The sequence below is a fragment of the Rhinopithecus roxellana genome, chromosome 1, assembly GCF_007565055.1.
Source record: "Rhinopithecus roxellana isolate Shanxi Qingling chromosome 1, ASM756505v1, whole genome shotgun sequence".
Lineage (NCBI taxonomy): Eukaryota > Metazoa > Chordata > Mammalia > Primates > Cercopithecidae > Rhinopithecus > Rhinopithecus roxellana.
The window spans coordinates 201,299,310-201,322,415 of NC_044549.1; the positions used below are offsets into that span (position 1 = coordinate 201,299,310).

Genomic DNA, 23,106 nt, shown 5'->3' on the forward strand with positions numbered 1-23,106 from the left:
GTTTGCCCTGGCTGGAGTGCAGTGGCACGACCTTAGCTCACTGCAGCCTTTGCCTCCTGGGTTCAAGTGATTCTTATGCCTCAGGCTCCCAGGCTGCTGAGATTTTAGCGATGCGCCACCACACCCGGCTAACTTTCGTATTTTTAGTCAAGACGGAGTTTCACTGTGTTGCGCAGGCTGGTCTCCAACCCCTGACCTGAGGTGATCTGTGTAACTCAGCCTCCCAAAGTGCTGGGAGTACAGTCATGAGCCACCGCGCCCAGCCTTCTAAACCTCTTTTTCTACGTTCAGCTCAAATACTACTTTCTTTGTGAAGCATTCCTCCATCAAAAATTACACGACCCCTTTTAAGAATTCTTTTTTTATTTTTTAAGAGATAGAGTCTTGTTCGGTCACCCAGGCTGGAGTACGGTGGCAGAAACAGACCTCACTGCAACCTCAAACTTCTGGGCTTAAGCAATCCTTCCATCTCTGCCTCCCAAGTAGCTAGGACAACAAGTGTGCATCACCATATCTGGCTAGGTTTTTTCCTTTTTTGTAGAGACGAGGTCTCACCATAATATGTTGCCCAGACTAGTCTCAAACTCCTTAGCCCAAATGATTCTCCCACCTCGGCTTCCCAAAGTGGTGGGATTACAGTCATGAGCCACCACACCTGGCTCCTGTGTAATAATTCTTATAGCCCTTCTACATAGAGTCTTCCATGAACAAATAATACTATACTTCATTTTATTGCCAACCCCCCAAATGCTGAAATTATTTTTTTCATGTATGCATAGCACAAAAAAATAGCTTCAATTGGTAGAGGGTATTAACTGTATGTCACATGACATGACTTGCCCACAGCAAGAGGCATATATCAAATATCCAAAATGCCTGATTTGATGAAACAATCCCCCAAAGGCAGTTATATTTTGTAACAAAAGTCAATTTCTTCCTGAAAATATACAACCTACTACCTAATAAGTATGAGGAAAGTCACGTAAATCCTAGTCAGTCCTTAGAAATTAAATGTCCAATTATGAGCTATTCAGAAGTTTGAGTATATATTTCAATATGTTTTTACAATACTTGAAAGAGCCTTTTAAATATAACAAAGAGAAAGCAGCCCATTCCACATGATGTAAGTCTGATGATCAAATATGGTTCCACATTTTTCTTACATGCATTGGCCTAGGGTATTTTCACACATGGTGTTTTAGAAGTGCCTGACTTTAAAAATAATGTTATGGAAATCCTCATGGTGAGAAGAGTGAGGCTACTTATAAGCTATGAATAGTATCTGAGGCGAGAATTCTAACAGTCATTTCTGGGCTGTATGTTCTTAGAAAGTTACTTCTTCAGTATTATTTATTGTCAGGATTATCTTAATCTCATAATGTCTAGACTAGTCCTTAACCTTCTTAAAAACTAGGAATGATTAGTTGGGTTAACACAGAGCTGTGACAACTGGCTCAAGATGTACTCATTGGAAACCTGTATTCCATAGGTTATTAAGGAGCTCAATAGACAATCTACTCATTGACATATTTTTAAAAACTCTGATTATTCTATTTGTGATTAAATTTCACCAAAAGTCATCAACTTGCAAGGAAAACACTTCAATTAACCTAATCCCTCAAAATCTGTCCAAACCAGAACTGAGATGCAGACAGTAAATCCACTCAGTAGCAAAAGAAATGAAACTAATACTTGAGATCAGGAAATATAAATGAGGGTAACAATAAAAGGTTTTTGACAAACCCTTGACTAGCCCTTGAATGTACAAGTACATTCCAACTCTCTTGAGGGAAAGCGCTGGTGTCCTAAAAAAGGACTAAAAATCATTGTGTTAAATAGCTGATGTAGGAAAGTGTCCTTATCCTTAGGAAATACATGGTGGACTATTTAGGCTACAAAGAATCATCATGTCTTCAAATTACATTGAAGTAATTCAGGCTGGGCGCCGTGGCTCACACCTGTAATCCCAGCACTTTGGGAGGCCGAGGCGGGCATATCTTGAGGTCAGGAGATCGAGATCATCCTGGCTAACACAGTAAAACCCCGTCTCTACTAAAAATACAAAAAATTAGCTGGGAGTAGTGGCGGGCACCTGTAGTCCCAGCTACTTGGGAGGCTGAGGCAGGAGAATGGCGTGAACCCAGGAGGCGGAGCTTGCAGTGAGCGGAGATCGTGCCAGTACACTCTAGCCTGGGCGACAGAGCGAGACTCTGTTTCAAATAATAATAATTCAAGAAAAATAACATTTATTTAGAAGGCTAAATAAATATCTAAAAGTTGAACCTAACTAGTAGGTATACAAGATTTCACTGTGCTATCCTATCAATGTATCAGTATGTTTGCTATAAGTAAACAAATTATAAGATAGGCAATTTTGTTTAGTTTCCAAGTCATGTAACAAAGTATCTACCTGTAATCCTAGCAAAACACAAGCATAAAATGTGGCCTTGGGTTGAGTGCAGTAGCTCATGCTTATAATCCCAGCACTTTGAGAGGCCAAGGTGGGATGATGGCTTGAGCTCAAGAGTTTGAGACTAGTCTAAGCAACATAGTGAGACCCTGTCTCTACAATAACTAAAATAAGTAGCCCAGGATGGTGGTGGATGCCTGTAGTCCCAGCTACTTGGAGGCAGAACTGGGAGATCACTTGAGCCCGGGAGGTCAAGGCTGTAGTGAGTCATGATCATGCCACTGTATCCAGCCTGGGAGACATAGCAAGACCCTGTCTCTTTAAAAAATAAAAATAAAAACACAAAGAAAAATTTAATAAAATCTTTAATAGAGCTTTCTAATAAAAGCCTTGGTTATGTAGTGAAGAAAATTTTCCTTGAAAATCAAATATACGTTATCTGAATAATATATCAATTTAATGACTTCCACATGGGAGTATATTCTCAAATGAACACTTAGAGTAAGACTTGAAAAAATATAGGTCAGACTCAGGCCAGGCGTGGTGGCTCACGCTTATAATCCCAGCACTTTGGGAGGCTGAGGCAGGCAGACTGCTGGAGTCCAGGAGTTTGAGACCAGCCTAGGCAACATGGCGAAACCCCGCCTCTATAAAAAAACAAAAAAATCAAGGTGTGGTGATGCACCCCTGTGGTCCCAGCTGTTAGGGAGGCTGAGCTGGGAGAATCACCTGAGCCCAGGATGCAGAGGTTGCAGTGAGCCAAGATTGTGCCACTGTACTCCAGTCTAGGCAACAGAGTGAAACCCTGTCTCAAACACATATGTCAGACTCTGACATTCTTTTGGTCAAACTGTTCCACTTCCTCCACTTTGCATAAAGTAAACATCAAATAACCCACAAATTACCTTAACATCTCATATCCTCCCCTCCCCCACCAATCGAGCTATTATAACGTTACATGAGCCTCCTTGCTGTTCTTCAAGTATGCCAGGTAGCTCCTGCCCAGAGGGCTTTACTGGCTTCTCCCAATACTGGGAACACTCTTACACTGCATGTCTACATAGCACTCTTGCTCACCTTATTTACATCTTCGCTCAAAAGTCACTTTCTCAATGAGACTTTCCCTGATCATTTAAAATTGTAATTCCCACACTTCACTCATATTCTTGCAACCCTGCTTTGCTTTTCACCATAGCACATCAGCCAACATACTCTTCATAAATAATTACATCTATACACGCTAAGTTTTACTTATTTGATTAGATTGCTGTCCATCTTACACTCTATAAATATACAACATAAAGGGGAGAAATTTTGGTTTACTTTACCAGTATCCTAGCATCTAGAACACAAAGAAATGATGTGACAATATGATACACTGAGTTTGATTTTTTGTGATTATGTCCAAGAAAGCCTCTCTGGCACAGGCTCATGCACTGAATGACACTGACTGAATTTTGGTGTAAGGTTTTTGTTTTTTATTTGAGACAGGGTCTCGCTTAGTCACGTAGGCTGGAATGCAGTGGTGTGGATCACAGCTCACTGTAGCTTGGGCTCAAATGATCCTCTCACCTTGTGTTCCTGAGTAGCTAAGACTAAAGGTTTGCACCACCATGCTCAGCTAATTTTTTTATTTCTATTTTTTTGTACAGATGGGGTCTTGCTATGTTGACCAGGCTGGTCTCTATATTCTGGCCTAAAGCAATCCTCCTGCTGGCCAAAGTGTTGGGATTACAAACATGAGCCATAGCACCCAGACTTCTGTGGGTTTTGCTGGCATTCAGTGGCATATAGAGGAAGTCAACCACAGCTGCTCTGACTGATGCATTTGCCTATTTCAGGAGACAGGTGTTAAGTTCTCAAGAGGGCTTGGGCTCTTTAGTATTATATTTCCCATAGTATCTAAGACAGAACAGTAATTTGGAGCTATTAGGCCTTTAAAGATGCTTGTTCAATGAATGAAAACCACACAGACAAACCTACATATTTTACTTCTGGCAGCCTGCTACAGTGAAGAGAAGCAGAGCTTTGGGATTAGAGAGATTTAGGTTAAATTTCTGGTTCAGATACACACCTATGTAACCTCTCCATGCCTCAGTTTACTTGCTTTTGCCAAAAAAAAAAAAAAAGTTACTTCCTCCAAATGATTCTCCTAAAAAGAAACTCAAATGGCCAGTCAAAAATCCCTATACAATGTGGACTAAATATGGGTACTCAAAAGTATTTTTTGTGTGCCCAGAATGGTCTAGTCAATGAAAAACAAAAAATATATAAATGTACAGAAATTAATAGTTCTTGGTGAATGACCATAGTTTAAAAGATGGACTGAAGAAGACCCTTCTCATAAGCAAACACTCATTTCCTAAATAATTCCTATGGGAAATCACTTAAAATATGAATGTAAGAGGTGTTTGAGTGTTCATCCAGCTTTACTTTCATTTCACCATATACATCGTATATTTCTTCTCTAATCCAAATTCACAATGAAATGTTAGATAGGTTAATGACAAGAACCCAAAACAGTACTATATTTCTTAAGGAAGCTTACTTTCCCTATAGTATGATTTTACCATAGATAATACCTATGTGTACATATTTGTAACACAGTAAATTATCACAATAAATAGTACCATGAACTCACCACCCAAGTACACTATTATCTTGCTAAGTAAAATCCTTTATCACTTCGTTTCAAACCAGTGTGCTACACAATAAGGCAGTATTTGTGACATGAAATGTAAGAGATACACTGTTGACCTCCTACAATTCTGTTGAGCCAATTCCGAAGGGAGAAACATTTGCTGTTTCTCAATTTATTCCATTTGTTGGAATCCAATATAAATCATATTATCTATAATAGTCCAGCATAAGTTACAGAAACCTATTCTCAACTCATTTGAAATATTCATATTATGGTCTGTTTTCCTTACCCTTATTATAAGAGGACCGAAATTCCGTTGCTGCAATTAGTGAGTATGGAACACACTTGAAAGAGGTTAACTGGGAGGCTACTTCCAGATACCGTGAACGAATTTTACTGTTAATGCCACTCAAAGGTCAGCCCTTGTAGTCTCACGTGCCTCCTGTAGCAGTCTAAGCTCTGCATGCTCCACAAACCATAAATTCACTAATGAATCAGGAATCAGGAGAATCCAGCCCCAAAGAAACCAAGGTTGCTAGGTACTTCAGTCTTGTTTCAAATCTCAGTAAACTAGAAATGGCTAAATTTGCAGCCTATTTCATAGCCACTAATGGTCTATGGTATCATCTACCAAAATATGTTTTCAAAACATACATGTAAAAACACATCCCTCATTTGGCAAAGTACACAAATCTCACTGACTCAAAACATTTAGGAAATTAAGACCCAGGCTTCATTAGTCCCAGGTTTTTCCAGCCTATGCTGGGTACTGTCTGATGGTGCAGAATCAACAAAGAAGAACAGAGAAGTGACTTGGCCTGCTAAATTCAGTCTTCATCTAAGAAAAAGAAAATAAGTTAATTTCAAACTAAGAATTATTGATACTCTCAAATTGCTTTTAAATCAAACAGCTGGTACTCTAGGTGTACCAATGTTAAGAAGAGTTAAAACAATAATTTGCGCAGAGGGCTGGTATCTTAGTCCATTTTGTGGTGCTATAAAAGCATATCTGAAACTAGGTAATTTACAAAGAAAAAGGGTTTATTTAGCTCACAGTTCCATAGACTTAGACATTCAAGGGCACGACCCAAACACCTCCCAAACACCATCCCAACACCATCACATTGGGGATCAAAGTTCAACACAAGTTTTGGCGAGGACAAACAAACCATATCCAAACCCCAGCAGCAGGGATGAGAGGCTTCATTAATCTGAAAAAATGTTTCTGTATAAGCAAAATGAGATGGCTAGACTGGCACTTAATTCAAACAAAGTAGAAAGAACAACAAGGGTAGGCCCTATGCAAACTCATAAAAAATGGTAAGATTTCAGACTTGAAAGGACCTCACTGATATCCACTTGAACTGCCAAGAATGGAGCACTAGGTGTTCAGATGGTATGTTCTGGAGAGCAATAGCTAGCAATTTTAAATTTTACTTCCTATTATCTTTATTTTAAGAATAAATGAAAAAGACAATAGCCAGGAATGGTGTCATGTGCCTGTAGTTCCAACTACTTGGGAGGCTGAGGTGGGAGAATCACTTGAGCCTGGGAGGTACAGATTGCAATGAGCTATGATCATGCCACCGTACTCCAGCCTGAGTGACAAAGCAAGACACTGTCTTAAAAAACAATAATAATACGCCAGACACAGTGGCCTATGCCTGTAATCCCAGCCCTTTGGGAGGCTGAGGTGGGCAGATCACTTGAGGTCAGGAGTTGGAGACCAGCCTGGCCAACATGGTGCAACCCTGTCTCTACCCAAAATACAAAAATCAGCCAGGCGTTGTGACACACACATGTAATCCCAGCTACTCGGGAGGCTGAGACAGGAGAATCGCTTGAATCTGGAAGGTGGAGGTTGCAGTGAGTTGAGATCATACCACCATACTCCAGCCTGGGTGACAGAGCGAGACTCTGTCTCCAAAAATAAATAAATAAATAAACAAACAAACAGACAAATGAAAATCATTGTATCTAAAGCACAGTGTATATAAATTTCATACAGGTGAGATAAAGATGGAAATAATTAGGCAGAATGATACCTATAATTCTTTAATCAGCAGACATACACAGTTTCACAATGAAAGAAAAAAAATATTAATGAACAATGTAAAAAATGCTAGGAATATACTGGAAGGCAGGAGAATTGCTTGAACCTGGGAGGCGGAGGTTGCAGTGAGCCGAGATCACGCCACTGCACTCCAGCCTGGGTGACAGAGGAAGACTCCATTGAAAAAAAAAAAAGCCTCTTATATAAGGGCACTTCCATTTGAGAAGCTGGTACTACATATAAAGCTGCTTTATTAATTGCACTTCTCTTTAAGACTGATTAAAGAGAAACAGGTAATTAAGTCCTTAATAGCAAAAATGTCTCCTTTCTGACATCATAAAACAGCACTAGTAAACAATACATTACAGAAAGTATCTAACAATACCTTTTCTTCTACAGATGAGATAATTCAGAGCTAACCAGCAAAGGTAAACTGCTTTTGAAAGTTCTATGGCTATGAAGGGTAGAAACAAAGGTAGAACCTAAGTTTCAACTTCTCAAATACAATAATGACAATGCAGTCTATAAGAGCCACTTTTGATACCAAGAAACAAAGAGACTGAAAGTAACAAGATAGAAAAGTGATTCAGTGTAAACAGAAACCAGGCCCTGCACGGTGGCTCACACCTGTAATCCCAGCACTTTGGGAGGCAGACGTGGGTGGATCACTTGAGCCAAGGAGTTCGAGACCAGCCTGGCAAATATGGTGAAACCCCGTCTCTACTAAAAATACAAAAATTAGCAGGGCACAGCGGTATGCGCCTGTAGTCCCAGCTACCCGAGAGGCTAAGGCAGGAGGATCACATGAGTTCAGGAGGTGGAGGCTGAGGTTGCAGTAAGCCAAGATCATGCCACTAAACTCTAGCCTGGGCAACAGAGGCAGACTCCATCTCAACAACAACAACAAAAAAAGTAAACAGAAACCTAACAGCATCTGAAATAGTATACTAATATCAGATAAGATAGACTTTGAGACACAAAATGTTATATAAGACAAAAAGGACATTTTATAAAGATAAAAGGTTCAATACATCAAAAAGATGTAACAATTATAAACATATAAGCAACAACAGAGTCTCTAAATAAAGCAAAAACAGAACTGAAGGAATAATTCAACAATAATAGTTGGAGATTTCAATACACCACTTTCAATAAAGGAGAGAACTTTGCAAAAGATAAACAAGGAAGTAGACAACTTGAACGACCCTACCCAATAAGAGCAGAAAACATATTTTTCTCAAATGCACAAAGAACGTTGTCTGGAATAGACCACACGTTAGGCAACAAAACTAGTCTTAATTTAAAAATACGGAAATCACACAAATTACCTTCTCTGATTACAATGAAATGTAACTAAAAATCAGTAAAAGAAGAAAATCTTTAAAGTTTACAACTTTATGAAAATTCACAATAACATCCTCTTAAATAGCCAATGAGTCAAAGAAGAAATCGCAACAGAAATTACAAAGTACAGGGGCTGGGCTCAGTGGCTTATGTCTGTAATCCCAGCACTTTGGGAGGCCAAGGTGGGTGGATCACCCGAGGTCAGGAGTTTGAGATAAGCCTGGCCAACATAGTGAAATCCCATCTCTACTTAAAAAAACAAAACAAAACAAAACAAAACAAAAACACACATACAACAACAAAAATAAGCCAGGAGTGGTGGTGGGTGCCTGTAATCCCAGGTACTTGGGAGGCTAAGGCAAGAGAATGGCTTGAACCCGGGAGGCAGAGGTTGCAGTGAGCCGAGATCGCACCACTGCACTTCAGCCTGGGCAACAAGTGTGAAACTCCATCTCAAAAAAAAAAAAGAAGGACGGAAGGACGGACGGACGGACGGAAGGAAGGAAGGAAGGAAGGAAGGAAGGAAGGAAGGAAGGAAGGACGGACGGGAGGACGGACGGGAGGAAGGAAAGAAAAGAAAAGAAAAGAAAAAATTACAAAGTACTTTGAGAAGAACAGAAACATAAATATATCAAAACTTACGGAATGTCACAAAAGCAGTATGGAGGGAAATTCATACAGCTATAAACACCTACATTACTAAATAAGATCTCAAATAACATACACTATCTTAAAACAACTAGGAAAAAAAAGCAAATTTAACCCAAAGCAAGCAGAAGGAAAAAATGAAGATTAGAGTGGAGAGAAATTATAGAACAGAAAAACAGAGAATCAACGAAACAAAAAAGCTGGTTCTTTGAAGAAACAAAATTGACAAGTCTTTACCTGGACTGACTTTAAAACAAGAAAAGCAAGTGGATGAAATTACTATAATCAGTAATGAAAATAAGGACATTACTATTGACAGTTATGAGAGGACACTGTGAACTTAAAAAGATAGCTTTGAGATATAATTCACATAATATAGAATTCACCAATTTATTGAGATGTAATTCACATAATATAAAATTCACCCATTGAAGGAGTACAAGTCAATGAAATTTAGTATATCAACAGATACGTGCAACCATCCCTATGGTAAAATTTAAAACATTTTCATTACTTCAAAGAGGTATCCTTTTGCAATCAACCCCAAATCCTCCATTCCACCTATACAGAGCAACCACTAATCTACTTTGTTTTTACAGATTTCCCTCTTCAGGACTTTTCTTATAAATGCAATCATATAGTATACTGGCTATTTTCACTGGCTTTTCACTTACCAAATGTTTCCAAATTCATCCATGATGTGGCATATGTCAATACTTCATTCCTTTTTATAGCCAAGTAATATTCCATTGTATGGATATACCACATTTTGCTTATCACACATCAGATGATGGACATTCCAGTTGTTTCCCCTTTTTGTTGTTATAAATTTTTTGCCAACAAATTAGATAGTCTACATAAAATGAATAAATTCCTATAAGACACAAACTACCAAAACTGACTCATTAAGAAATGTTTAAATCTCAGTAGAATTATAACGAGTTAAGAGACAGAATCAGGGCTGGGTGCGGTGGCTCACAACAGTAATCCCAACACTTTGGGAGGCCGAGGCGGGTGGTTCACAAGATCAGGAGATCAAGACCAGCCTGGCCAACACAGTGAAACCCCGTCTCTACTAAAATACAAAAATTAGCCGGGTGTGGTGGCATGCGCCTGTAGTCCCAGCTACTCCAGGGGCTGAGGCGGAAGAACTGCTTGAACCCAGGAGGCAGAGGTTGCAGTGAGCCAAGACCACACCATTGCACTCCAGTCTGAGTGAGAGTGAGACACCGTCTCCAAAAAAAAAAAAAAAGAAAGAAAACGGAGACAGAATCAGTAATCAAGAAAGTATGAAAAGCCCAGGACATGATGGCTTTACCAGTAAATATTACCAAATGCTTAAAGAAGAATTAACTCCAATGCTCCTCAAACTTTTCTTTAAAAAAAAAAAAAAAACAAAACAATTCCTAACTTATTCTTTGAGGCTGGTATTACCTTAATACCAAAACTAAACAAAGATATCACAGAAAAAATACTACAATCTATGAATACAGATGCAAAAATCTTCAACAAAACACTAGCAAACTGAATCTGATAGCATGTTAAATGGATTATTTACAAAGGCCAAGTTGGATTTATCAAAATAAAAACCAAAAAACAACAAAAAAAAAGTGAGGGTGGTTCAGCATGTGAGAATCAATTACAGAATAAACTAAAACTTTGGCCTGCAGTTGATGATGATGTGTTAAAGTAGGTTTACCAACAAATGTACCACTCTGGAGTGGGATATCGATCGTGGGGGAAACTGTGCATGTGGGGGGTAGTCAGGTGGTATGCAGGAACTCCGTAATGTCTATCAAATTCTGCTATGAACCTAAAACTGCTCTAAAACATAAAGTCTACTAAGAAAAAAAAAGGGGGGGGGGGGTGGGACATGAATCTGAGTAGGTATTTCCCAAGGAAGACATACAAATGGCCAATAAACACATGATATTCAAGATCATTAATCATCAATGCAAATACAAACCCCAACATCAAACCACTAGACTGGCTATTAAAGGTAAAAATAGAAAAATAAGTATTGACAAGGATGTGAAGAACTTACAAATGTCATACATTACGGGTAGGAACATAAAATGGTATAGCCACTATGAAAAACAGGCTGACAGTTTCTCAAAAAGGTAAACAAAATTACCATGTAACTCAGCAATTCTACCCCTAGGTATATACCCAACCAAAAGAAGTGAAAACCCTCTGTTCACAAAAAGGCTTGTATATAAGTGTTCATAGCAGCATTTTTCATAGTAGTGTAAAAGTGGAAACAAAATGTCCATGAATTGACAGATAAATATAATTGGGTATATGACAGATAAATATAATTGGTTATATCCACCCAAAGAAATAGTCAGCACTGACAAGAATGAGGTACTGATGGATGCTACAACATGGATGAACCTTGAAAACATGCTAAGTCAAAGAAGCAGACACAAAAGGCCACATATTACATGATTCTGTTTATATATTAAATGTCCAGAATAGGCAAACCCATAGAGACAGAAAGCAGATTGTTAGTGGGTACCACAGCTGAAGAGCAAAAGGACTGGGGAGTGACCGCTTAATAAGTATGTGATTTCCTGTTGGGATGAGGAAAATGTTCGGGAATTAGATAGTGGTGATAGACACACAGCATTGTAAATAAAGCAGAAGCTATTACATACTTTTAAGCAGTTAAAATGAGGAATTTTATGTTACAGGATTTTCTCCTCAGCTAAGAAAACCCCCAAAACAATGAACTGAACCCATTCAGCAACATATAAATTAACATAATCATAAGTCATTTCTTTTTTTTCACCTACAGTTCCATGTATCTTTCAGTATTCTTCTGTCTATTCAAAACCTGGACCTACAAACAGCAACCAGATAATTCACAATTGTAATACCATTAACAATTACAAGACAATTTTTTTAGTTCTAGCTACCAAAAGAAACAGACAAGAGAAAAAAAATCATAATCTTAAAAACTAATCTTAAAAGACAAGTTTATACTGATAATTGTACTCACTTTTTAGTGCAGGTAAACCCAATTACTTGAGTAAGCTGACAGGAATACAAACATATATTAACCCTGTCCCTTGAAAGCAGCAGTGACTCACCAAGCTTCTCTGGCTCATCGGGCCCTGTGCCCGCAATGCAGCTGCTCTCCAGGCCGTAGGTGGGATCCACTTTCCCAGAGGCTCGTGCTGCTTCTTGTACTTTCTTAACATGAGCTTCAACCAATTCCAGTGGTACCTCCTCCCGGACCCGAGAAAACTCCTCTGGTTCAAGAATAAAAATGGAACAGCAATCTAACTTTGCACAAAAATTTGTTTCAGTGTAAAACCACCATCGGGAAACCCAATACAATATTATTGTCTTAGGTGTAGCAACCTCTTCAAGCTCTCAGTCCCTCTATACCAGCAAAATGAGAGGACTAAATGAGATTAAAAATAATAATAATAATGAAATTCTATGGCTCTACATTTTATCCTACACATCACAGAGCCTTGAAATAAGAGATCTTTCAACTCATACCAGCAATAATCAAAACTGCTGTCCATATTTTAACTTTGCTTACTAGATTAATAAATCAAAAAAACAAAAACAGCAAGGATTAAACATCCATAAAACCAAGAAAGTTCTATGATGTGACGAAGTTCTAGTTATAATTAATGTGTAACCCATGAATATCAAATGACTTCCTTTGCTAGTTATACCAAATTATAAATTAATCACAAAATACACAATAAAAAACCTCTGTTCCTCCAATTCCTAAAGCTCTTAATTTTAAGACGCATTACTTAAAAATTTTGTAATACTTTTATAAAGAATATGGTATCTTTCACAGGTAATATCTGATTTTTGTCATTTACATTAAAAGAAATGAATGTAATGGCTGGTAATATTCAAATTGAGATAAACTGAGTTTTTCTGTTGAGGAGATGGTTTAGGGAAGTCCATACCCAAAGCCGCTTTTGCTGCAGCAGATGCCACGCGAGGGTCCACCACAGATGCCAAAAAAGCAACAGTGCTCATGACTGGATTTCCTGACTGACTAAAGGGGACAGGCTGGTAGGCCAAAGGTCCAAGGGAAGCATCTGAATTCTCAAGGTATGGGTCCTCAATGGGAAGTCTCAAAAAGTGGAGGATGCATTCATCCTGAGTACGACTTCCAACATGTTCCGACACTTTGTTCCAATCATCCTTATACATCTCCAGGGCCTAAAACAGAAAAAACAGATGCTTTCATGTCAGGTAACAAGAAAGTAATGTGTAATATTATAAGTTCTTTATATAGCTTTTTTTTTTAAAAAAAAATTAATGCAAATAGTTATGCATAAATAGAAAGATTTGATGGCTTTCCTTATATTATTTTCAATCAGGCAAGAAAAATAAATAAAAGACATGCATACTATAAAGAAAGAAGTATTCCAAGCATGGTGGCTCACACCTGCAACCCCAGCACTTTGTGAGGCCGATCACCTGAGGTCAGGAGTTCGAGATCAGCTGGCCAATGACATGGTGAAACTCCATCTCTACTAAAAATACAAAAATTAGCCGGGCATGGTGGTGTGTGCCTGTACTCCCAGCTACTCAGGAGGCTGAGGTACAAGAATCGCTTGAACCCAGGAGGCAGAGGTTGCAGTGAGCCGAGATTGCGTCACTGCACTCCAGCCTGGGCGGCAAGAGCGACAGAAATAAAGAAAATAGGGAAGGAAGGAAGGAAGGGAGGGAGGGAGGGAGGGAGGGAGGGCTGACATTTTTACTAATACAGACAGACATGACTGTTTATATAGAAAATTCTAAGGAAGCTATACAAAAAGTACTAAAACTAAACAGCTGACCAAAGTCAAAGGATAGAACGGCAATAGAGAAACTCAACTATATATCCATACATAATAGCAATGAACAATTTTAAACAGGAAGAAAAAAAGTATTTAAAGTAATATAAAAACTGGGTGTGGGGGCACACATCTGTAGTCCCAGCTACTCAGGGGGCTGAGGCGAGAGGATCTCTTTAGCCCAGGAGTTCAAGGCCAGCCTGACAAACACAGCAAGACTCTGTCTTAAATAGCATAATTAAATACTTAGGAGGAGTAATAAACATAATAAAGAATGTATAAGAGCAACAGACTGGAATGAGTAAAACATGAGAGAACTAAAAGACCCAAATAAAATAACGGAAGAGATATACTGTGTTCATTCACTAGAAGTCTCAGTATTAAGATGTCAATTATTTCCAAGTTGAACTTTAGTTTCAATACAATTCCAGTCAAACTCCAAGTAGGCTTCTTTTTAGTAGAAATTGATAACCTGATTCTAAAATTTATAAACTACATACATTTCTAGTTTTATAATTTATGATTTTTTCAGAGAAAATCCTCAAAGAAACCAACAAAAAGTTTAAAAGGAGTCTCCGAGGGAAAAATGGATAGAACAGTAGAAAGAAAACCACAACTATGTGGTGCTAAGAAAGTTGAGGAATTAATTGGATAACAAGAATTTATTTAGTGGCATACTGAAGTTGGTACTCTCACACCATTCTCTCCAGGACCATGGTTCTCAATGAAGGGTAATTTTTGCCCCCTTGAGGACATTGGCAATGTCTGCAAACATTTTTGTTTGACCCAGCTGGGGAAGTGCTGCTGGTATCTAAGAACAAGGAGGGGCAATATATGCTGTAAAACATATATGAACCCTCCACTCCAAAAACAAAAAAACTGGCCCAAATGTCAATATTGAATGCTCCAACTGAAAAACCTTGCAGTAGAGCCTAATTTGCTGATCTACACTGTGAGATTGAGCTTTCTATAACAATAGTTGTCTCCATGTTTTACTTTTTCAGTTAATTATTTTACTTCAAAGTTTGTTTGTTTGTTTTTAATTTTTAGAGACGGGTTCTCACTATATTGCCCAGGATGGTCACGGACATCTGAATTCAAGCAATCCTCCCACCTCAGCCTCCCAAAGTGCTGAGATTACACGTGTGAAATACTGTGCCTGGCCATCAATTAATTCTTAACTCGGGGTTCCAACTGCTGCTCAGGCTTTCATTTCTGCTGGAATGGTATAGGACTTCTTAAAACCCAAGCCAGCAAACAGTCTGACTCATTAAATCCCTTGAAAAACTAGGCTAATTCTGGGTTTCCTCTGGATATTCAGTGACCTCTGGATATTCAGTAACCTCAGGTAGTTTGAAAAGGAATTACTTTTTGAAAGACCCAGATTGTTAGAAAAAAGAAAAATAAATCTGGCCGGGCGCGGTGGCTCAAGCCTATAATCTCAGCACTTTGGGAGGCCGAGACGGGCGGATCACAAGGTCAGGAGATCCAGACCATCCTGGCTAACACGGTGAAACCCTGTCTCTACTAAAAAATACAAAAAACTAGCCGGTCGAGGTGGCGGGCGCCTGTAGTCTCAGCTACTCGGGAGGCTGAGGCAGGAGAATGGCGTAAACCCGGGAGGCGGAGCTTGCAGTGAGCTGAGATCCGGCCACTGCACTCCAGCCTGGGCGACATAGCGAGACTCCGTCTCAAAAAAAAAAAAAAAAAAAGAAAAAAGAAAAAGAAATCTATCTCACGCAGGTCCACGGAAGTAGAAATATATCTACTGGGGCTGTACTATGTTTCTAATTATAGATAGGGATTTTCTAGGCATGCTCTATCACGCCCTTTTCCAGTGAAGTTTTTATTTAAAAAATATTTGTTCATGTTCCTTTTGCCAGGGAACAATAAGAAAGTTCACCAAGTTTTTTTTTTTTCCAGAATAAAGGTGGAGTTGGGGAACCTTCTGATACAAAATTCAAGCAAGAATCAGCATCCAGAATAGCACAGAGTTGAGAATCAGTAAATGTCTGAGCCCAGGAACTGACAGTAATGTTAATAAGAGAGGCAAAAAAATAGATATTTTGAAAAGAGAACAATGCGGTGATACACTGGCCAGGAAGGAGAATGATTCAATTAAAGGTTTTTAGTAAGTATCTTATAATACTACAAAACAGCTTCATTCATCCTGCCATAACCCAGGTTCAGGTCTTCATCATTACTCAACCTGGATACGTTCTCTCTCTCTCTTTTTTTTTTTTAGAGACACAGTCTTGCTATGTTGCCCAGGCTGCTGTCCAACTTCTGGCCTCAAGTGATCCTTCCAACTCGGCCTCATAAATTGATTCTTATAATTACCTTTTTATACTTAATTTCATCCTTCTCCAAGCTGCTAGAGTGAAATATGTTTTACGTAAAACACTCCTTCTCTCCTGCCTAAAACTATTTTATTATGTGTCATTATCTTATGAAACTAAGCCAGACATGATCAGGACACTGCCTACTTCTCCCACCCTATTCCCTACTCTTTTTGTTTCAAGAATACACAGGTCCCACTGATATATTCCTACTAGGTATTGTGCCTATGAACCATTTGTTCTGCACTGGAAACATCATGTTTTAGGACCAACACAGCTAGCTATACCATTCCCAGAAGGCTGTTCATTGACTTATCTACCTGGTCTGTTTGCAAAGCAACTCCTCTGTACAGCTCTTGTGCTCTGGACATACCTCTAGTCATAAAGTTGGGAATTCTGCATTCAAGCTTTGTGTTTTATCTTTCTGTCACCTAAGTAGACTATGAATTCCTTAAAGGTACAGACTGTGTCCTATAGATCTCAACATGCAGTGTCTGTCATAGTGTCCGAAACACAATACCTAATAAAGTTTACTGAACTCAAACCACAGGAAACTGAACTAAACCAAAAAAGAAATCCGACTTTGCTAAGGCTCTCAAATGTAAAAGTGCTGTTTTTTAATTTAAAAAAAAAGCTTCTCCTAAACCAAGCTTGTCCAACCTGCGGCCTGCAGCCCGCATGTGGCCCAGGATGGCACTGAATGTGACCCATACAAATTCATAAACTTTCTTAAAACACTATGAGATTTTTTGGGGGATTTTTTTCTTTTAAGCTCACCAGCTATTGTTAGTGTTAGTGTATCTTATGTGTGGCCCAAGACAGTTCTTCCAATGTGGCCCAGGGAAGCCAAAAGATTGAACATCTCTGTCCTTAAGAAAAGTTTTTTAATAGAAGATTTACTATTCCTCTTAGTGTAGTTCAAAAGTACATAGAATTAAATATTTCCTGAGTTGCGTATCAAGAAAAAGTATGTAAAGTGCATGCACACTATGAGGAAATCTTGCATGTTGGTTACTGAATATCTTCTAATGTTATGTTTCCTGTAATTTAGCTGGCATAAAAAAATGAGAGAAGGCTGGGTGCGGTGGCTCACGCCTGTAATCCCAGAACTTTGGGAGGCCGAGCCGGGAGGGTAACAAGGTCAGGAGATCAAGACCCTCCTGGCTAACATGGTGAAACCCCGTCTCTACTAAAACTACAAAGAAAGTAGCCGGGTTTGGTGGCGGGCGCCTGTAGTCCCAGCTACTTGGGAGGCAGAGACAGGAGAATAGGGTGAACCCGGGAGGCAGAGCTCGCAGTGAGCCAAGATCATGCCACTGCACTCCAGCCTGGGTGACAGAGCGAGACTCTGTCTCAAAAAAGAAAAAAGAGAAACTCTTACAATGATACATAAATGTTAGTAAATTTTAAGTTTTATTTGCAGGTATACCCTTTATGTCTATTAATTATCTAAGGGAAAATAAACAGCATGAGAAAGCAAAGCATACATGACAAACACTAGAGTTATCAAGGGAGAATCAGTGAGCTTACAAATTCAAGTCTTGTCACTTTAAAGCCCAGGAATAATTACAAACGAACAGGAAGAATACTGCAATCAGTTGTGGACTTAAAAGAAACTGTGAAGGCCAGGCGCAGTGGCTTGTGCCTGTAATCCCAGCACTTTGGGAGTCTGAGGTTGGCAGATCACGAGGTCAAGAGATCGAGACCATCCTGGCCAACATGGTGAAACCCCATGTCTTGTGAAAATACAAAAATTAGCTGGGTGTGGTGGTACGCATCTGTAGTCCCAGCTACTGGGGAGGCTGAGGCAGGAGAATCGCATGAACCCAGGAGGCAGAGGCTGCAATGAGCCGAGATCATGCCACTGCACTCCAGCCTGGGAGACAGAGCAAGACTCCGTCTCAAAGAAAAAAGAAACTATGTACCCAGCACAGTGGCTTACATCTATAATCCAAGCACTCTGGGAGGCTGAGGCAGGAGGATCACTAGAGACCAGGAGTTCAAGACCAGCATGGGCAGAGTAGCAAAACCCTGCCTCTATATTAAATATGTGCAAAAATATATAGATATGTATGTACATATATATTAATTTGAAAAAAAATTTTTGATCGCCTTAATCACTGTGGAATAGAGTGGCTCCATTATCTCTCTTTCCTTCTGGTGCCCTGATTCTAACAACAGAATTTCAGACTTCCATAAAGACTGTGGTGGTCTTTTGTAGCTACTTATTCTTTTTTGTTGTTGTGCTATTTTGTTTTTTCACCTCAAACTTCAGACTTTATATGCCTACTCATTCTAATGACACATTTTCAAGTAGAAATTCCCCATACCTTTTCACAACTGAAGTCTTATTCAAACAAGCCGTCATCATCTCGATCTTACAGAGTAATTTCTTTTTAAAAAGAAATTTTTTTAAAAAAGTTAATATAAAATCTTACATTATCCTTCATTTCCACCAATTAAAGATCTTTCTTTTTCAAACTGTATTCCTTTATCTATTGTATACATTCCACTTTGACTATTTCCAAAATTGAAATGTTGCCTCCAATATTTACAATAAGATAACAAGGAAATGAACATGACCAGATATTAACCTTTAGCATTTACTCAAAAACTGTGCTTTGATACAAGACTTTAAGAAACAAGGTCTTTTAAAAATCAAAGGGGTGGGCTCAAGAATACAAAAAATATTTGGAATGCTTCCTGTGTGGTATATTTGTTTAATAAAATAGTATGCCCGCCTGAGCAACATGCCGAAACCCCATCTCTATTAAAAATACAAAAAAACTAGCCAGGCATGTTGGTGCACACCTGTAGTCCCAGCTACTCGAGAGGCTGAGCTGGGAGGATCGCCTGAGCTCGGCAAATTGAGGCCGCAGTGGACTGAGATTGTGCTACTACACACTAGCATGGGGGAAGGGAGTAAAACCCTGTCTGGGGAAAAAAAAAAAAAAAGTACGATGCTATTTTGAAAACAGCAAACCCCAATGAGTCTACCAGATTTATCAATATATTAGAAAGAGACGATATTTGATTATAAATCCATTTAAAAATACTCATCTGACTTCATATTCTTAAGCTATTGAGTATCTCTAAATAAACTATATAAATGGAAGACGTTAGTGGTAAACACTGATGTGGAGAAGTCTTTTATTTCTCTTTGTGTAATTGCAAACAATTCCTGTTGACTGAATTGCAAGTTTAAAAGAAAAATCAAACACTGCACAGATTCCACCTGCAGGAGAGAAAATGCACTCTTGTGTAAGAATACTGTGGTTTTCTTGGATGTTTTGTTTTTTGTTTTTTTTTGAGACGGAGTCTCACTCCGTTGCCCAGGCTGGAGTGCAGTGGTGTGATCTCTGCTCACTGCAAGCTCTGCCTCCTGGGTTCCCGCCACCCTCCTGCCTCAGCCTCCCAAGTAGCTGAGAGTACAGGCGCCTGCCACCACGCCTGGCTAATTTTTTGTATTTTTAGTAGAGACAGAGTTTCACCGTGTTAGCCAGGATGGTCTCGATCTCCTGACCTCGTGATCTGCCCGCCTTGACCTCCCAAAGTGCTGGGATTACAGGCGTGAGCCACCCCACCCGACCTCTTGGGTGTCTTTAAACAGTAGTTCAGTTATTCTTACCTCACTTTTACTACCTACTAATCTTAAATATGAAAAAGGAGAAAAGTTTCAGCATCAATGTGCAGCGAGAAAAAGAACAATTGTTGTCCCAGTCATTGTTATACAACTTACTTTCTCTCCAGAGCCCAAAGATTCCAAAATAGCAATACAAAAGTGTGTTTATAGTCACCCACGAGTCCTGAAAACACGATTCATTTTAATTAATATTAAAATCTAGTAGATATGGCTATATAAAAGTCCTGAAATTAAAAGTGAGTCAGTCAGTACCACAGAAAAGATAGTTAAATAAATAAGAAAAAAGTAAGTTAGCAAAGCTCTCTGCATATCGCTGATACTGAATGGGCATATGAGAACATATCAAAGTAGAGGCAAAAGAACACACAACGAGGGATTGTTTTGATTTTGATCACAACAGAGAAAGACAAGGTTGGGGGGAGAAGCAGAAAACAGCAAGAAAAAGTAAAAGAGGAATGCAAAAAAGAAATGAAAATAGTCTGATGCACCAAGGATACTTCTAGAGTAATCACAACAATTGGAACAACCTGAAAAAGCAAATCAAAGCAGTACAGCAACCAAAATGTCACCAAGTCCACTCTACGTGGTCTGGGAACCCAGAGGGCATCGGGCTCTTTTAGGACTGTGATGTCAAACAATTTCCTTGATAATACTAAGACACTACTGTCTTTTTCATTATGTCGACATCTGCATTCATGGTGCAAAAGGAGCGGCGACATCTTAGCATAAATCCAGGCAATGACACCAATTGTCTTAGTAGTCACTTTATTCCTGTCACACACTCACAACTTATTTTGTTGTGAGTGTGTGACAATTAGGAATTAGCTTCACTTAAACATCCTCGATGAATCTATAAAAATTATCAATTTAATCGTCTAAATATCTAACTACACGGTTTTAAAATTCTGTACTATCAATGGGAGACACAGAAAAGGATTTAAGTATCAACTATTAAAGCACGATGGCTGTTCTAAAGGAAAACACATGTGTGATTGAGTTTTGAGCTCCAGTGGACACTTTTTTTTTTTTTTTTTTTTTTTTTGAGACGGAGTCTTGCTCTGTCGCCTGGGCTGGAGTGCAGTGGCCGGATCTCAGCTCACTGCAAGCTCCGCCTCCCGGGTTTACGCCATTCTCCTGCCTCAGCCTCCGGAGTAGCTGGTACTACAGGCGCTCGCCACCTCGCCCGGCTAGTTTTTTGTATTTTTAGTAGAGACGGGCTTTCACCGTGTTAGCCAGGATGGCCTCGATCTCCTGACCTTGTGATCCGCCCGTCTCGGCCTCCCAAAGTGCTGGGATTACAGGCTTGAGCCACCGCGCCCGGCCCAGTGGACACTTTTTAAAACAGAATACTAAAGGTGAATTTAAAATGCTAGTCACAGGCCAGGCACAGTGGTTCATGCCTTAGTTCCAGAACTTTGGGAGGCCAAGGTGGAAGGATTACTTGAGTCCAGGAGTTTGAGACCAGCCTGGACAACATGGTGAAAGCCCACTGCTACAAAAAATAAAAAAATTAGCCAGGCATGGTGGCACATGCCTGTAGTGGCTGCACTGAGCCATGATCAGGCCACTGCACTTCAGCCTGGATGACAGAGCAAGACCCTGCCTCCAAATAAAACAAAACAAAATAAAATGCTAGTCACAGAATCTTAGCACACATCCCATATGCATTAATCTGCTTACCTCCAGGAGTAGAAGGGTCTCCTGTTCAGTCCATTCTCTTCCAGCACTAGCACCTTTACTCTAAGGAAACAAAATCAGAAATGTTTTGCTCATTTTTAAAGCTGAATATGGAGCTCAGTAGAATTACTTTCCAAGCTCAAGTGACTGTGTTATACAAACTATCAACGTAAGTCTTTGACTAACAGGAATAAAACACTTTAAGGAGCCTAAACTTCTAAAAGAAATGCTGGCTTATTTCAAAGACTGGCTGGGCGCAGTGGCTCACGCCTGTAATCCCAGCATTTGGGAGGGCAAGGTGGGTGGATCACTTGAGGTCAGAGTTCTAGACCAGCCAGGCCAACACCATGAAACCCCATCTCTACTAAAAATACAAATTTAGTTGGGTGTGGTGGCTCTTGCCTATAGGTCCAGCTGCTCCGGTGACTGAGGCAGGAGAACCCAGGAGGCAGAGGTTGCAGTGAGCCAAGATAGCGCCACTGCACTCCAGCCTTGGCAACAAAGCGAGACTCCATCTCAAAAAAACACAAAAACAAAAACCAAAAAAGACTTCCTGCTGTCAAACAAGGACTCATAACTATTTGGATATGTTATTTCTATTATTTTGATACTTAACAGTATCTTTAGCAAGCTAAAAAGGCATATTAATTTACTGCAAACCATAAATCAGCTGTAATATCACAAACATAACACACATCTTGGTAATAACTTAAAGAGAGTACTTCTTCCAGGATTCAAGGATCAGATGTACTACAGACATAAAACACTGACAGGTTCTTGATTCCAACCGCAGTAAGTCCATATCATCTCATTTTAAAACATCTCTCAAATATAAAAGAATCTCCAAGTGAGTCCGTAAACTCAAAATCACCTTTTCCATGTGAGTCCCTTATAGTTTATGATTCATGTGACAATGTGAGTATAAGAGAAGTGCGACTGGCTTGTGTAAAAACTACAATTTAATCGATTAATTTATATTTCTTGATCTGCAGACCCTGCTGCATTCACTCATCTTCAGGAGAGCTGATTTGTAGTATAGTTGATATTATCATGCGGCTATAAACATTACTAATTCAAAATATACATTCTAACGTATTTCCCTCTCTCAAAACTCTATTTTGAGAGATTACCATTTAATAAATAAACATTTCTACAATCCGTGATTTTCCTGTATATGTCAACAGTTTCTCAGTTTAGATAATTAAATCTCTTAGTGCAATAGTGCTACACACTGCATGAAAAAATTAAATTCTGTATGAAGGAAGAAAGAAAAAACAAAAATCAACAACAACAAAATTAAACCCTGATTTGCTACATCTCTGGGGCATTCAATTCATAGCATTCTGACACACCCTGTTCACTTGCAAAAAAAAAACAAAAAACAAATAATGCATCAAAAATAAGTAGTCTTTTAACTAAAGAATAAAAACAGTTGAGCTAAGCATTGCAGAATTAATAATTAAACTCCTACAGTATGGCTTTGTGAGAAAGAAAAGATGCCTGTATCTATAACACAGAATATACAGCTGAGATC

The 23,106-nt window shown here is 39.1% G+C and overlaps 1 protein-coding gene across 1 annotated transcript in view; it reads right to left on the bottom strand.

Moving 5' to 3' along the window:
• Window positions 1-23,106, bottom strand: part of SMARCC1 (SWI/SNF related, matrix associated, actin dependent regulator of chromatin subfamily c member 1) — a 198,230-nt gene that overhangs the window by 65,524 nt on the left and 109,600 nt on the right. The window contains exons 19-21 of the mRNA XM_010374744.2: window positions 21,576-21,635; window positions 13,035-13,293; window positions 12,189-12,350 (exon numbers count right to left, since the gene is read on the bottom strand). Of these exons, the coding sequence (XP_010373046.1) occupies window positions 12,189-12,350; window positions 13,035-13,293; window positions 21,576-21,635 (481 nt within the window). The remainder of the gene's footprint in view (window positions 1-12,188; window positions 12,351-13,034; window positions 13,294-21,575; window positions 21,636-23,106) is intronic.